Here is a 13904-nt window from a genome sequence, read left to right on the forward strand (position 1 = left end):
TAAATCTCCTTTCTTGATTATGCTTCAAAGCACAGCGACCAAACATCACAAAACAGCCTTTTTTAAGAGCACGTTTACACACCCGACGCGCCGCAGACCCGGCCGTGCCGGGGGGAAGGCCCGGCCCCGCGGGGCCATGGCGGGCGGGGGCGGTGCGGGCCGGCCCTGGGGCGGGGCAGGAGCCGCCTCCTTTCAGGGGCCGTCCCTTCCCGCCGCTCCGCCGCGGTAAGGCAGCGGGAACGGGCCGGGAGCGCGGGGAGGTGGCAGGGCAGCGGGCGGACCGTGCGGGCCTGGCCGGAGGGAAGGGCGGAAATGGAGGCACAGGAGAGCGCAGCGGGCAGGCCTGGCTGTGCGGGCCGGGCCGGGGCCTTGCTGCTGCTGCTGCCCCAGCGCGGCGCTGCCGGGCCATGGCGGGCGGGCGGCCCTCAGGCCCGGCCCCGCGGGACACAGCCATGAGCCCTCAGGGCTCTCCGTGCAGCCTGGCTCTGCTGGCCCGTGGGAGTGCGCAGGTGTGAGGGATGGAACGCCTGCGTTTTGATGTTTACCTGGGTTCCTCTTAGGGTTTTCTTGTGTGCCGGTGACAGGACCGCAGGGAATGGCCTGAAGTTGTGCCAGGGGAGGTTTGGGTTGGATATCGGGAAGAGTTTCTTCACCCAGAGGTAGCTGGGCACTGGAACAGCTCCCCAGGGCAGTGGTCACAGCAGCAGCCTGGCAGAGCTCAAGGAGCGTTTCCACAATGCTCTCAGGCACAGGGTGTGACTCTCGGGGATGGTGCTGTGCAGGGCTGGGAGTTGGACTCGATGGTCCTTGGGCGTCCCTTCCAACTCAGCATATCCGTGATGATTCTGTGACTGTGAAAAACACGTTTTACTGTTTTGGTAAAATTTTAAAAGGTTTAATAAAAAGATAATAGGAGATGCACATAAAGTAAAGGGTTAAAACGATTGGGTGCTTGACAAGTTGCTAAGCACACACAGTTGTTTTGGGAAGGTTCTTTTAAATACACTTTACAATACATTAACTTGTTGCATATTATAGGGGTTTTTTTGCATAGTAAAAAGTTTTTGGGAACTGTTTAGCGTGGCTGCTTTTTGGGTTTGCTTTTTTAGGGTATGTGTGTTTTTTGGCTTGTAGTTCTAATATTTTTTATTATTTTTTAATTTGGGTGGTAGTTTTGGCTTTTTGCAGTTGGTGAGCGTTGATAATTGTTGTGTTAGTTGCAGGTTTTTTATTACACATTTGCGGGTTGTTATTTTAATTAGGTGGGTAGTTTAAGCATACTGTCTTTAAAAGCTTATGTTTAACTTTTGCTATTAGAAGAAAAGAAAAAGTCTTATATTCATACAGAAAAGCTATTTTAACATTATACATAAAGTATTTATTTTAATAGTTGCAAAAAACCAGCAATGTGTCATGTACTTATAACAGTGACCCTGCAGTCTGTTCACCTTTCAGCTGCCTGCTTGGCCTTACTGCCCCTGTGCAAGCTGACAACATCCACTTCGTGTCAGCATTCCCGAGTTTCCTTAGCACACTTGTGCTACCAGCTGCTCTAAAACTCCCATGACTCTCCTTTATTTGTATTTTTCATACTGTTTGCCGTGGAAATAAGCCTTCTACTCCTCTGTTTCTGCAGTCCCACAGACTTAGAACATGGTAATTAACTTCCATCAAAGATGAGAGTAAGGCTCAGTATTGTGGTAGTTATTGTCTGGATACTGTCACACATGAGAAGGAAAGGTGGGACAGGTTTTTCTCCTGCATAGTAATTGTGGAGGTAACAGCCTGGCACAGGGAGCTCCACGTTAAATCACAGCACGTGGGAATGCTTGTTTGGTAGCCAAAGAGCAAGCCACAGTTAGTCCTGAGGTAAAGGTCATTGGAGATGTGGGTCTGTAGGAAAGCAGGTAGGCTCTGCCCACAAGAGTTCAGCCTCCCCTGCCCCATTTTTTTTGGGAAATAGAAAGTTAATGAAACATCAGAAAGCACGTGCAGGAAATTCTTCTGAGAAACAATAACATTAAGCCACGATACGACAAGTGTATTCAACTCTTCTGTTCTCAAAAAGTCTAAGACCAAGATTATTTTATTTTCAAATTTAACTTTCTCCTTTTATTTTCCTTTTTTTTCTTTTTTTCTTTTTTTTTCCTCCCAGTTAAAATCATGGCACTGAAACAGGTTTCCAGCAACAAATGCTTTGAAGGTTTCCAGAAGGTGTTTGAACATGACAGGTAAACACCACTAAAGCAACCAAGATGTTTAGCTTGGGGCAGTGAATCCATCCTGTCAGTCTGCAGGAAGACAGCCTGCTCTCACTAATATCCATATTTCAGTCAGGAATAATATCTGCTGCTGCTTTGGCTATGCTCTTGAATTTCTGTGTTAATGTTTAACATAATCTAGTGTACTTAGTGCTGCAGAGCTGAGGTGGGAAGCTAGTATTTTTACCTTTGAATATGAAGCTTCCTTACTTTGGGTTGTCCTGTTTGCAGCACAGAGAGCCACCGTGTGTGCAAAGTTCCGCTCATTATTGGATATCTTACTTCTGTGCACTCTGAAAAAGTGCTGTGAGCGGTGACTTGGTGAATAGATCCTTGTTTAATAAAGGTGTACAAAAAACCAAGCTTTTTTAAAAAAATTGACTCAAATAAAAATGAAGTCATCAGTTATACTTTGATAAGAGTTTATTGATTGTTCTAGGCTTTAGTCTTAATTGAGCTACTAATTGGCCTGTGCACTTAGTAGGTTGAAAACCTTCCTTTCAGCATATGCTGTGCACTTTATCTTGTGCAAGTCATGTGGATGTGTTCTTCAGTAAAAATTATTTAGCATTTTGGTAGCCAAAACTCAAGCTAAATACTGCTGGGATTCAAAATTTGATTTTTAACCTGTTCTCGGTTAGCAACACTGTGAAAATGTGGCCTATCTGTAAGTCTCTGTTTTGAGTATATTCAGAACAAGGTTGAAAAGTTAGCTGTTGCCAAATCTAGAGTCTGAGTTTAAAAATTGATTTTCCCTTCCTTTAACTTTATTGCTACTGTTGACTGACCAGATCTCCCTTTGAATGAAATGCACTGATCCACTGATTCCTCTTTTTTAATGTTAGTGACCTTGTTGATTAAGTAGTGATGATAACAAGAAGTATTTTATTAATACAGTGCAGAGCTAAAATGCAAAATGAAATTTGGAATCTACTTGCCTCCGAAAGCAGAAACTGGGAAGTGTCCTGTGCTGTATTGGCTCTCGGGTAAGTAACATGGGTCTTAGTAACTTTAAAAATACAATCTTAAATATTTTTAAACTGCTGCACTACGATTACTGAAAACTTAATGTAGGGGGGCTACAGTGGCAGTTCTTGGATTCTACAGAAACTCATCGTTTGGAAGCTATACTTAGTTTGAGTGTTCTGTGATAAATCAGGATGCAGCTTGGGGGTAGTCTACCAAATTGTGTTTTAAAATGCTCAAAGTGTTCTCCCCTTTTGTTCTAAAATGTTCATACCTTTTGTTCCAAAGTGTATATATAAAGGTTCTCCTGTAAGGCCTTCCCATTGGGACATGTCCTGCTTTCTTTTGTTTTTAAAAACTCTTTCATCCCTAAGAGTAGGGATGTGAAAAGAACCCATGGAAGCTAGCATATTTGTCCTGGTGAACTTGAAAAGAAAGGTGCTGTCAGCTGCCTAAGCACAAACATGTCTAGTGTGAAGTAGAACTGTGGGATCAGAAAGGGCCAGGGGCTGGAGAGGCTTGTGCAACAGGAGTGAAGTTGTCTCATCAAAAATTAATTAATCAAATCCTCTTTTTTCTCTTTTATTCAAAATAAAAACCAGAAACTCTGTTCTGTAATTTAAGAAGTTGCTTTATTGAGACTTATGTTTGGAAAGTTGGAGACTGGACTGTTAGTGTGGAGACTTGTGTTCCTTGTATATATTCATTTCACAAAATAGCTGGTGTGTCTGATCTGTGTTGTGACAGTGGACTAGGTAAAAATGTTTATACTTGAAGTTAGGAACATCAAAATTGTCTGAAGATATCTAAGCCATGCAGCACATTTATTTTATTGAATGTAAACTGTATTGTCTTGGGCAATATATCAGTCAAATTACGTTACTGGCAACTTGTCCTCAGAGGAAACCAGAATCATTAACTCCTCTCAAATTGCACAGTGAAGAAAAATTGAAATATTGGTGTGAAATGTAATTTATTTGTAATTGGACTTTATTTTGACCTGCTGCTGCACAAAAAGCATGTATTGCTGTGAGTTTTGGTGCCAGGGTGCTTATGGGCCCTTTATGCTGTCTAATGTATGTCAAATTTGTCAGGCAACATGTGTGATTCTGTAATGCAAACAGCTGGGATGACAGTAGAAACAAAAATGTAGTTGCAGGATTAGATGTCAGAAGTGTTAGCCTTAGCAAGTGCCTGTGCTCAATGGGTTTAAATGCACAGTACTTGGAGGCAGTGTGCACTGCATGGGTTGATGCTCCAGGGGATACAGGGTGCACTCGCATCTGGTTTTGATCACTGTTAGTGTGTCTAGATGGGACAGTGCAACTGTGTTTCTGTGGATTGTGAAGTATTGTTGAGCCTAATGAAAAGATCTTTCGTGTTTATGGAGATAGGAATGCTTGTTTTTCAAAACCTTTTCTGTCAGAAGGAGTTTTGAAAAGAGTATGCCATGAGTAATGGGTAACCAATGATATTTTTCTTTCCCTAGGGCTGACCTGCACAGAACAGAATTTTATAACGAAAGCTGCGTTTCAACAAGCGGCTGCTGAGCACGGCCTTATTGTAGTGGCACCAGACACGAGCCCACGTAAGTTCAACAAGAGAATGGCCACACTCTTTGCGCTGAAGTGCACTCTCTGTCCCCAGAGAATGGGGTGCTGCAGTGTGCTGAAAAGTGGGCTGCCCACCAGAGTCAGAACTTGACCTCACCTCTGCATCTTGCACTGTTCACTATATTACCTAGTGTGTGTTATTAATAACGGGGTAATGAGGATTTGACATTTGAAACTCTTCCTGTTGTGGCACTAAAACTAAAACCAAGGGGTTATAGAGTTCAGCACTGACAAGTAGAGGGAAGAAAAGTGAAACAAGAAATGTGTGTTATTAGAATCCTTGCAGACATTTTGTATGCCTTGCTGATACCCTAAAAACCCTGCAGAACTGTGTTGCCACACAAAGATGCAATGCTTGCTCTTAATTGTATTCTGTCTTATAAAGCAAATTCAATACATGCCTTCAGAGGATTACATTACTTGAAACGCAATCTAGAAGCTCTTCTCCCCTCAGCTACAACTGACTACTAATGAATGAACTTTTTAATGATGTGCTGATATTTGTATAAGGCTGAGCTTATGGCATGGAAAGTCAGAAAATGGTATATCTGCAGTTATTGGAAATACTGAGATTCACTGTTTTATGTTTTGTATCTGTTGGATTCTGACACAGTCTCATGAGTGCTGTAAACAAAAGTGCCAACCTTCTAATATTTCCCTAGTTTTAGTGGGTTACATCTGAATACTGGCAATATGGGAAAGAAGTGATGTTCTATCCATAAAGTATTTTTTACATCTAGGTTTTGAAGTTGTGTCAGGTCAAAGAATGTAAATGTTTCTAATGAAGAAGAGGGACAGAAGAGCAAAACGTGTGAATGAATGAATTTAACAGTTCGTTGTTGCTATTTGCTGCAGGCTAGAGATGGTCAACTAACCTTTGCATCATTCATATAGAGTAGTTGTGATAAGGATTGCTATACTATTTAAATGAGTTTTGGTATGAGCTTCATATTATAGTCTTAAATTTTAGCTCGGAGACCCCAGATGTTCTTAAGTACAGTAATTTCACGAATACAAGCCGCACCAATTTGACTAAGATTTTGCTCCTAAACCGGAAATGCGGCTAATAATCAGGAGCGGCTAATACAACCTCAGAAGTGCCTGCCAGAGTGCTGAGCCGAGCAGCTGCAAAGTCGGCATTTTGCGATTGTTACAAATCGCTACTCTGTTGCACTGCGGGTGGAGCCTGGCTCCCTGCAGGCAGCACGGGGGGCGGGGAGAGAGGCGGGAGAGCTCTCTTTCCTCCTCTGCCACAGCCCAGGGGAGAAACGGGGGGGGCCCGGCGCCGCCATTGCTGCGGCCCGGGGAGGAGAGGGGGGACCCGGGCCGCCCCTACCGTGGCCCGGGGAGGGGGGGGAAGCGCGCGCCGCCATTGCTGCGGCTCGGGGAGCCGACGGGAGCCCCACGCTGCCATTGCTGCGGCCCAGGGAGGAGGGGGGGAAGCACACGCCGCCATTGCTGCAGCCCGGGGGGGGGGGAAGCGCGCGCCGCCATTGCTGCGGCTCGGGGAGCCGACAGGAGCCCCGCGCAGCCATTGCCGTGGCTCGGGGAGCCGACGGGGTGCTTTGTCCCGCCCGCCGCCGCCGTGGCAGGAGCGGGGAAACTCCGTCCCTGCCCGCCGCCGGCGCCACGGGCGCGGGAAAGCTCCGTCCCCGCCCGCCGCCGCTGCCGTAGGAGCAGGGGAAGCTCCGTCCCTGCCTGCCACCGCAGGGCAGCGCGGACCCGGGGTGACCGAGCCCAGTGGCAGCGGCGGCCGGCCCCGAGCGGCAGCGCCGGGCTGGCCCACCTGGCCCCGTCAGCGGCCCCTAGCGGGCCGAGCCTGCACAGCCTTAGCTCAGCCAGTAAACCCCGCCCTCCCGCGGTTCTGTTACTAATTGCACGCGGGTCCTCGCTGCGAACGACAGAGCGGCTTATATTCGGGTGCGGCTTATCTATGGACAAAAACCGAAATGTTTGCCAACACCCAGAGATGCGGCTTATAATCAGTGCGGCTTGTATTCGTGAATTTACTGTATGTTTGAGCTATCTGGGGAAACAAGTGAAAAGCAATTAAAATATAGTCATGAGCTGAGAGGTATTGAAAATGCTTGCATATGTATTTTAATGGTAATGCATGATAATTACCTTTCAGGAGCCAGGAGATGTATCTGGATGGGGAAAAAGACTGTATGAAATATTAAATATTTTCATTACAGACCCTCTGTCAGGCCTTGATAGACTTTACTTTTCCTGTTTCGAAGGTGTTGGTTTTTCCAGACAGGTATACTGAGTAGTATTATGCAGATTCCTTTTCAGATTTCCTGAAAGTTTTTTTTTTTAGTGTAATGAGCATTATGCCTTCATTGCCTGGCAGGACTTAGAGTTTTTGTCCATCTCCAAGGTACTGAAGATAGACTTTTTACATCCAACACGTTGTTTAAGCACTACAGTCCCTATGATTGCTGGACTGTTAAATTACAGAGTCACTCAGTGTTAAAGGGCATGTCACTGGAGCAAAGTCAACTTTGATCCTTGTACAAATCTGATTTCACACTGTGGCAGGGTGGCAGCCATCTCTGCACAAATTGTGAGGGACTCTTGAGTTATGTGTGGGTTTGCAGTGTAATCTGACAGTGGTAAAAGCCTGTGTCATTTCGGATTGCAGAAACTAGGAAATAATTGGCCTCACTTTCTCCAAAGCATTGCTATCACATGTACCTTGAAATATTACATTCTGTTCTGCAGATCAGGCTGGTAAATCACAAACTAATCAAAGGGAGGACTGGATGGGATGTACTTACTTTCAAGAACACATCTGCAAATGTATAATGAAAGTGCAGCCTTGGAAAAGGGGATACAGTCCTGCAGTTATTCAAAGAAGAAATTAAGTTTCATGGAAGTTATAGGTGGGAGCAATGAAATGAATTGCAGAAGAGGTAGAGGTATGGATTTGTGAAGTTATAGTAACAGTGAATTGTTCTTCTGGAGAATTAAAAAGGGAGGTGTAGCAGGCATTATTTAAAGCACATAAATTGGCTTGGACACAACATTTGGTGATACCTGGTTCTGTCATTCTGGGATAAGGGAAATTTTCTTCTGTTTCTCACACAGTTTCTTGTACTTAGGATAGGATGAGGTCTAATGATTGAAATAAGCTGGTAGCACCAAGTAACAAATGCCAACTTTTGATTAAGTTTCTGGGTAAATTGGACAAAGCTTTACAGAACTAATTCAGGAGGCATGTATATGCTATATTTATGAAGAGATACTGACACTATATATAAATTGGATATATCGGTAGGTATTATGTAAGTGTTATTTTAAAAGTGTTGAAATAACACTTGAAAACATTGTACTAATGAATGAAAATCTGAGTTGTCTTGTAGTTGAAGGGGTAGAGATACTATTGAGGAACTTGTGTCCTGAGTCTGATTTGTATGGCAGGTTCTCCAATTCTGAACATCTAGTAAGGGAAAGATTTTTCATGCTAGGTGGCTGCAATATTGAAGGAGAAGATGAAAGCTGGGATTTTGGCACTGGTGCTGGTTTTTATGTGGATGCCACTGAAGATCCTTGGAAAACAAACTATAGGATGTATTCCTACGTAAAGGATGAGGTAACTTTGCTGCTGGGTTCTCCTGGTGTTGCTGGGTAAGATAAAGGGGTGTGGCTCTGCCATAGGAAATTCTCACTTCTTGTGTTACAAGGTTATGGGAGATTTCTATAGAGATACTTTGAGTTACTTATTATCGGCTGAACTGTTTCCTTTTAATTTCACATTGCCCTTCAAGTTGCTTTCAGGCCGTGATCACAAATGTCAGGCTAGAACCAGAGATACTCCTTTGGTTTCAGTGGCATTAGAAATTGCTTAGCTGTGTGCTTTTTTCTTAAACATACTCAAGTTGCTTTAATATTTCTATTATGCTTTTGTCTCCTTTACAGCTGCCTAAATTAATAAATGCCAATTTTCCAACTGACCCTGAACGGATGTCTATTTTTGGGCATTCTATGGGAGGTCATGGAGCTCTAATTCTTGCTCTGAAGAATCCTGGGAAGTACAAAGTAAGATGAAGCATAGCTTATATGAGGTATACTAATGCCTATATAGATTTCTGTAGACGTGGCAGAAGAAAACATAATACTACATTATTTGAAGGCATTAAATGTATAAATAGTTTCATTTGCTGCAGTTCATTGTTACATAGTTTGTTTGGTTTTTTTACTTCTATCTTTCTGAACAGTCGGTGTCAGCATTTGCTCCAATCTGCAACCCAATTCAGTGTCAGTGGGGGAAGAAAGCTCTTGGTGGATATCTGGGATCAGATGCAAGCAAGTGGGAGGTATGTGTTGAAGCCCCAGTTCTTTAATAATAGATGAATGAGTGATCTGTAAATACATCACAGCAGGAGCCTGGAAAAAAACTCTGGAGCGCCCATGAGCTGGTACTGTTGTTTTACTACACCCCTAAGCACAAAAAAGCATTGTTTGTTTCTGGCAGGGGTGACTTGCTGTTGCCTTATGGTGCTGTCTTTATGAAAATGTAATGAAATACAGGTCTCTTATCAAATCAACTACATTCCTCTCAGTTTTCTGAAGATTTAAAAGCTTGGGCTGAGAACAATTATGAGCCATGTATTTTTGTAGTAGCCTGAAGAGACTGCTGCATGCTGTTCAGACTGATGAGCCTCATGCATCTTGCAGGGGCAGCCTGTGGGAGCCCTCCAAGAGAAGCCAGTTGGATACTTGGAAATTGGTGTCCTGCAGAGCAGCGTTAAACTAGATAAAGTCAAGTTTTAGCTCCAGAGCCTTAATTTTGAGCTATCAGTAGTTGCATATGAGTGGCTAAGATAAAAAAAAATGTTTGTTTGCTTGGTTGCTGCATTATTTGGGCAGCCCTTCAATATTTTTAATCTCAAGTTAAAGGCTGTACTGTATTTCTATAATTAAGTTAGAAGGGATCGTCGTGGCCATGTACAGTAATTTCACGAATACAAGCCGCACCAATTTGACCAAAAGTTTGGTGGAAACCCGGAAGTGCGGCTAATATTCGAGGGCGGCTAATACATTAACAAAATTCTAAAAGCTGCCAACACGGAAGTGAGAGCCTGCGGCAGCCCCAAGCCAAGCTGGAGCCCGGCCGGCCCCGGCAGAGGTGGGAAAGCCTGGCAGAGGCGGGGCCAGCAGTGCGGGGGGCGGGCGGCTGAGCCTGAGCCAGCAGGGTGGGGCAGGGAGGGCAGCAGAGCCTGAGCCAGCAGGGCGGGGGAGCCCGGGAGAACTGGGGCTAGCAATGCAGGGGAGCATGGCAGAAGCAGGAAGGCCGGTGGGTGGGGCTGCCTGGCAGCGGGGGAAGCCCAGCAGAATCGGGGCCAGCAGTGTGGGGGAGCCCGGCGGTGCGGGGGCCTGCAGTGCCGGCCAGGGCGAGGAAACGCGGCGGTGCAGACGGGAGGGGGCGGCCGGCGTGCCTCGCAGCGGCGGCGGCGGCAGCCCGCCGGCAGGACGAGCAAACGCGGCAGCGCTGACGGGAGAGGGGGGCCAGTGAGCCCGGCGGCGGCTGCAGCACCACCCGGCCGGCCCCGTCGGCAACCATGAGCGGGCCGAGCCTTCCTGGCCCCGCCCCGAGCCAGTAAAGCCCGCTATGCCGCGATCCTGTTACTAATTGGCCAATTTGTGAAAGCTGCGCACGGATTCTCGCGACGAACGAAAGTGCGGCTAATATTCGGGGTGCGGCTTATCTATTGACAAAGACAGCAACATTGTCGAGGCACCGGAAGTGCGGCTTATAGTCCGTGCGGCTTGTATTCGTGAAACTACTGTACTCTGGTTTCCTTGTAAGTAAGCACAAGCTGCAGTTCAATCCCTTGTAAATTGGATTAAAGTATGTCTTAGGAAGACTTCCAGGTCTGATTAAAACTTTACAGGATTGGAGAATGTTCTCTGATTTTCTAATTGTTAATAGAGTAGATTGTGTACTTAGAAACCACCAGTTAAACTTGCTTAGACTTAATGTAATGGATTTGTTGTGAAACAAAGCAAAACAGCCGCCCAAAAACCTGTTTTCTGTCCCCTTAACTTGTTTTGGAGTGCTTCTGCAAATCTAGTCCAATAGATCAGCAGCAATCATCAGGAACAGACTTAGATCTGCCTTTGGCACAGATAAACAACCGCTGATCTCTCTATTTTCGCTTAAAATTGCCATGTAAATATGTTCAGGATAATTTGATACCGTGGTCACAGTGCTGGGCTGAGCCCAAGCTCCCACTTGCATCATAGTGTCTTTTCTGGATCTGGTGGCCTCCTGGAAGGATGGCTCTGATGCCTTGGTGTAGGACTTCGGATTTTGGTGTCCATTGGTGATTGGTCTTCTCCACAGCCTTGAACACTTTGCTGTCTTTTTAAAGAAGTTATTTTGAGCATGTAATGAGCACAGGACCCCATGGGTAACATGTTCCCCATCATAATTAAATTTTGATATGTATATGTTTAGAGTTTTTAATTTTTGTTTCTCAGTTGAACCAAAGTTTCTTGGTCAAGTGATCGTGGGAACCTTCAGGTTAAATGCCTTCCCAGCAGCATAGTTGTGTTACACTGGTGTTTTGACTTTTAGAGGCCAGAATAATTACACCAAGACACAAAGTTTCTTCAGCAGGTTGTAGTTTCTGCACAAGGGTGTGACTATATTGCTGTTCTTCCATTCTGTAGGAATTCAGCCCTAGGCTGGATGTGGTGTTTGGTCAAAGTGCCAACTTGGTAATTACCTAAGTCATACATTTGCTCTTTTAAAAGCAATGAGTATTACTTTTCAGTTGCCTGGAATTTCCCTGCTTTTTTATTGTTACAAAGTGCAACTTGGTGACCTGATCAACGCTGCTCAGGACTCTCTCTTCTTTTCCTGCAGTTGACAAACTGAAACCAGTTGAACATATGTAACTGAATGTCATTTCTCTTTTATTTCTGCAGGCATATGATGCTACACAGCTTGTGAAGTCCTACTCAGGCCCTCGGCTTGACATCTTGATTGACCAAGGCAAAGATGACCAGTTCCTGTCTGCTGGCCAGTTACTGCCTGATAACTTCATCGCTGCCTGCACCGAGCAGAAAATCCCAGTAGTCTTCAGACTGCAGCAGGCAAGTTGTTTCTGGAGTCCTTGGTTGTTGGATTCTTGTTTGTGATTTTTGGTTCTGTACAGCAGGCAGAGAAGAGAGTGTCGGTAAGGGGCAGGCATGCTCTCACTGTGCCACTTGAGGAGGAGGGTGAGAAGCGACACTTTCCTGTTGCATGGGCCGTGAGGGTGTGCATCACCCGCCTGATTCAGCCGTGCTTCACCACTAGGTGCCGTCGTGCTTCCAGCTTGGACAGGCTGATCCCTGCACGGGGACTCGGGCTACTGGTGCTTGGTGCTTGGCTGAAGACACAGCATTAATCATTTTAATGAATATCGTAGTCACTGAACAGCCAAAGTGACACATGGCCTTCTGCTGCATCCCTTATCTGTGCTGTGGGCTTCGTGTTTACCATAGAACTTTGTGATTTAGTTTGCATGGGTTAGTGTAAATTGGGAAGCAGTGGAACTGCTTGACATCCTAGATTCATGTAAAGATCCAGGTGGAGGGATGGCTCTTACCAGTAGTGCATTAGCCCAGAACAACAATGTCCTGAGAGCACTGGAGTCTGTAAGCCACTGGCAACTTCCACCCAGACTCAAAGTGAGGAGTCCAGTTGAGGAGAGTGAAGGATTGTCCTCTGTTTTATGATAAACCTTTCACTTAAAGATAAGGTTAGTGCTGATGAAGGGGCATGGGTGACATTTCAGCACAGTGATGGAGCAGTAACTGAGACCTGGGCTGTGTTCTCCTTATCCCCCCCAGTTTCACCAAAACAGTGCCTGTGAGAGCAACTGTTCTTTCAGATTGCATCTCACTCTGCAGCTGACTCGTGCTGGTACCCATCTCTAGATCTGGGCAGGTTAAGGCACTTCCTGTTTGTTTGGCTTCCTAGTGCTCATCTGTACTTAGCCTATTATTGTATCCCTTGCCATGTTTATATATATTCCAGGTATTTCTTAAAATGGATAAAACCAGGAGTCATTACATTTCTTTCAAGAGAGATTAGCATGACTGCTTTATCACAAGCTGTATGTTCTCTGCTGATGGCTTTATTGTTGTTCTTTTCTAGGGTTACGATCACAGCTATTTTTTCATTGCTTCATTTATTAATGACCACATCAAACACCATGCAAAATACCTCAATGCTTGAACCATTTGGATGTGACTGCTGTCTGGCCAATATAAATCAAGAGATAGTGGTAAACTAAACAAAAAACATTTGCTGAAATAATGTTTGTAAAATGGAGCTCTTCTGATTGTATGTCTAAAAAAAATAAAAGTCACACTTAATTTGATGCGTGTGCTTTAGAGTAAGTATTGGGAATGTTCTTGCGTGCTTAGAAAACTCGTGATGCCATGAAGTTACATCTGCTGGATTTTGGGTCAAAATGTAAGCCAGCAGATGAGTGATTTTCAGACCATGAGTGTGGGTGTGGATGTGGCACCTGCAGAAAGCTCTTAGTGCAAAGACTGTGATTAACAACAGTGTGCCCATTCAACTAATTAATTACTGGGGTTTACTTTGTCCTTTAATGGTGAAGGAAGTTGTTAGTGGCACAGCTAATCAAGCCACTTTATTAATCTGAAGTGGTAGGTGTGTTTTTCCTTGGCCTGTGTAACCTTCCAAGGACCAAGCCTGCTGTGCACAGTAGTTTACTGCCCTGTGTGTTATCAAGCAAATGGATGGATAATACTTGTAGCAAAGACCTCTTAAAAAACATGTGAAGGAATCAGTCTCTAGTAAAAAGGATTTTTTTCTCCATTTGCCTTTGATTCTTAGAATGTGAAAGACTTGTCCTGTGTATCTTAGGTTTGACAGGACTGGGAGGAAGCTGCTAAATAGATCTGAAAAAAGCAATTGCTATCTAGATGATCTAATATCTTCTCATTGCTGAAATCAAGTATGCTTACTTTACAGAAGATGGCAGAATTTAGTCTTGACAGTGGCAGATGTGAAACAGCTCTTGGTGGTGTAATTCTG

The 13904-nt window shown here is 44.8% G+C and overlaps 1 protein-coding gene across 2 annotated transcripts; it reads left to right on the forward strand.

Moving 5' to 3' along the window:
- The first annotated feature begins 158 nt into the window (after positions 1-158).
- On the forward strand, positions 159-13218 carry ESD (esterase D). Of its 2 annotated transcripts, none has more exons than XM_033051612.1 (9): positions 159-225; positions 2156-2231; positions 3159-3247; positions 4717-4815; positions 8311-8435; positions 8762-8881; positions 9061-9159; positions 11777-11944; positions 12993-13218. In XM_033051612.1, the coding sequence occupies exons 2-9, from the start codon at positions 2164-2166 to the stop codon at positions 13071-13073; spliced, it is 849 nt and encodes a 282-aa protein (XP_032907503.1). In that variant the 5' UTR covers positions 159-225; positions 2156-2163; the 3' UTR covers positions 13074-13218. The 2 variants fall into 2 exon arrangements, with proteins under 2 accessions (XP_032907503.1, XP_032907505.1); XM_033051614.2 differs by lacking the exon at positions 159-225 and adding an exon at positions 1385-1656.
- Positions 13219-13904: the final 686 nt, after the last annotated feature.

This window comes from Catharus ustulatus, chromosome 2 (assembly GCF_009819885.2).
Source record: "Catharus ustulatus isolate bCatUst1 chromosome 2, bCatUst1.pri.v2, whole genome shotgun sequence".
In the NCBI taxonomy this organism is placed as follows: domain Eukaryota; kingdom Metazoa; phylum Chordata; class Aves; order Passeriformes; family Turdidae; genus Catharus; species Catharus ustulatus.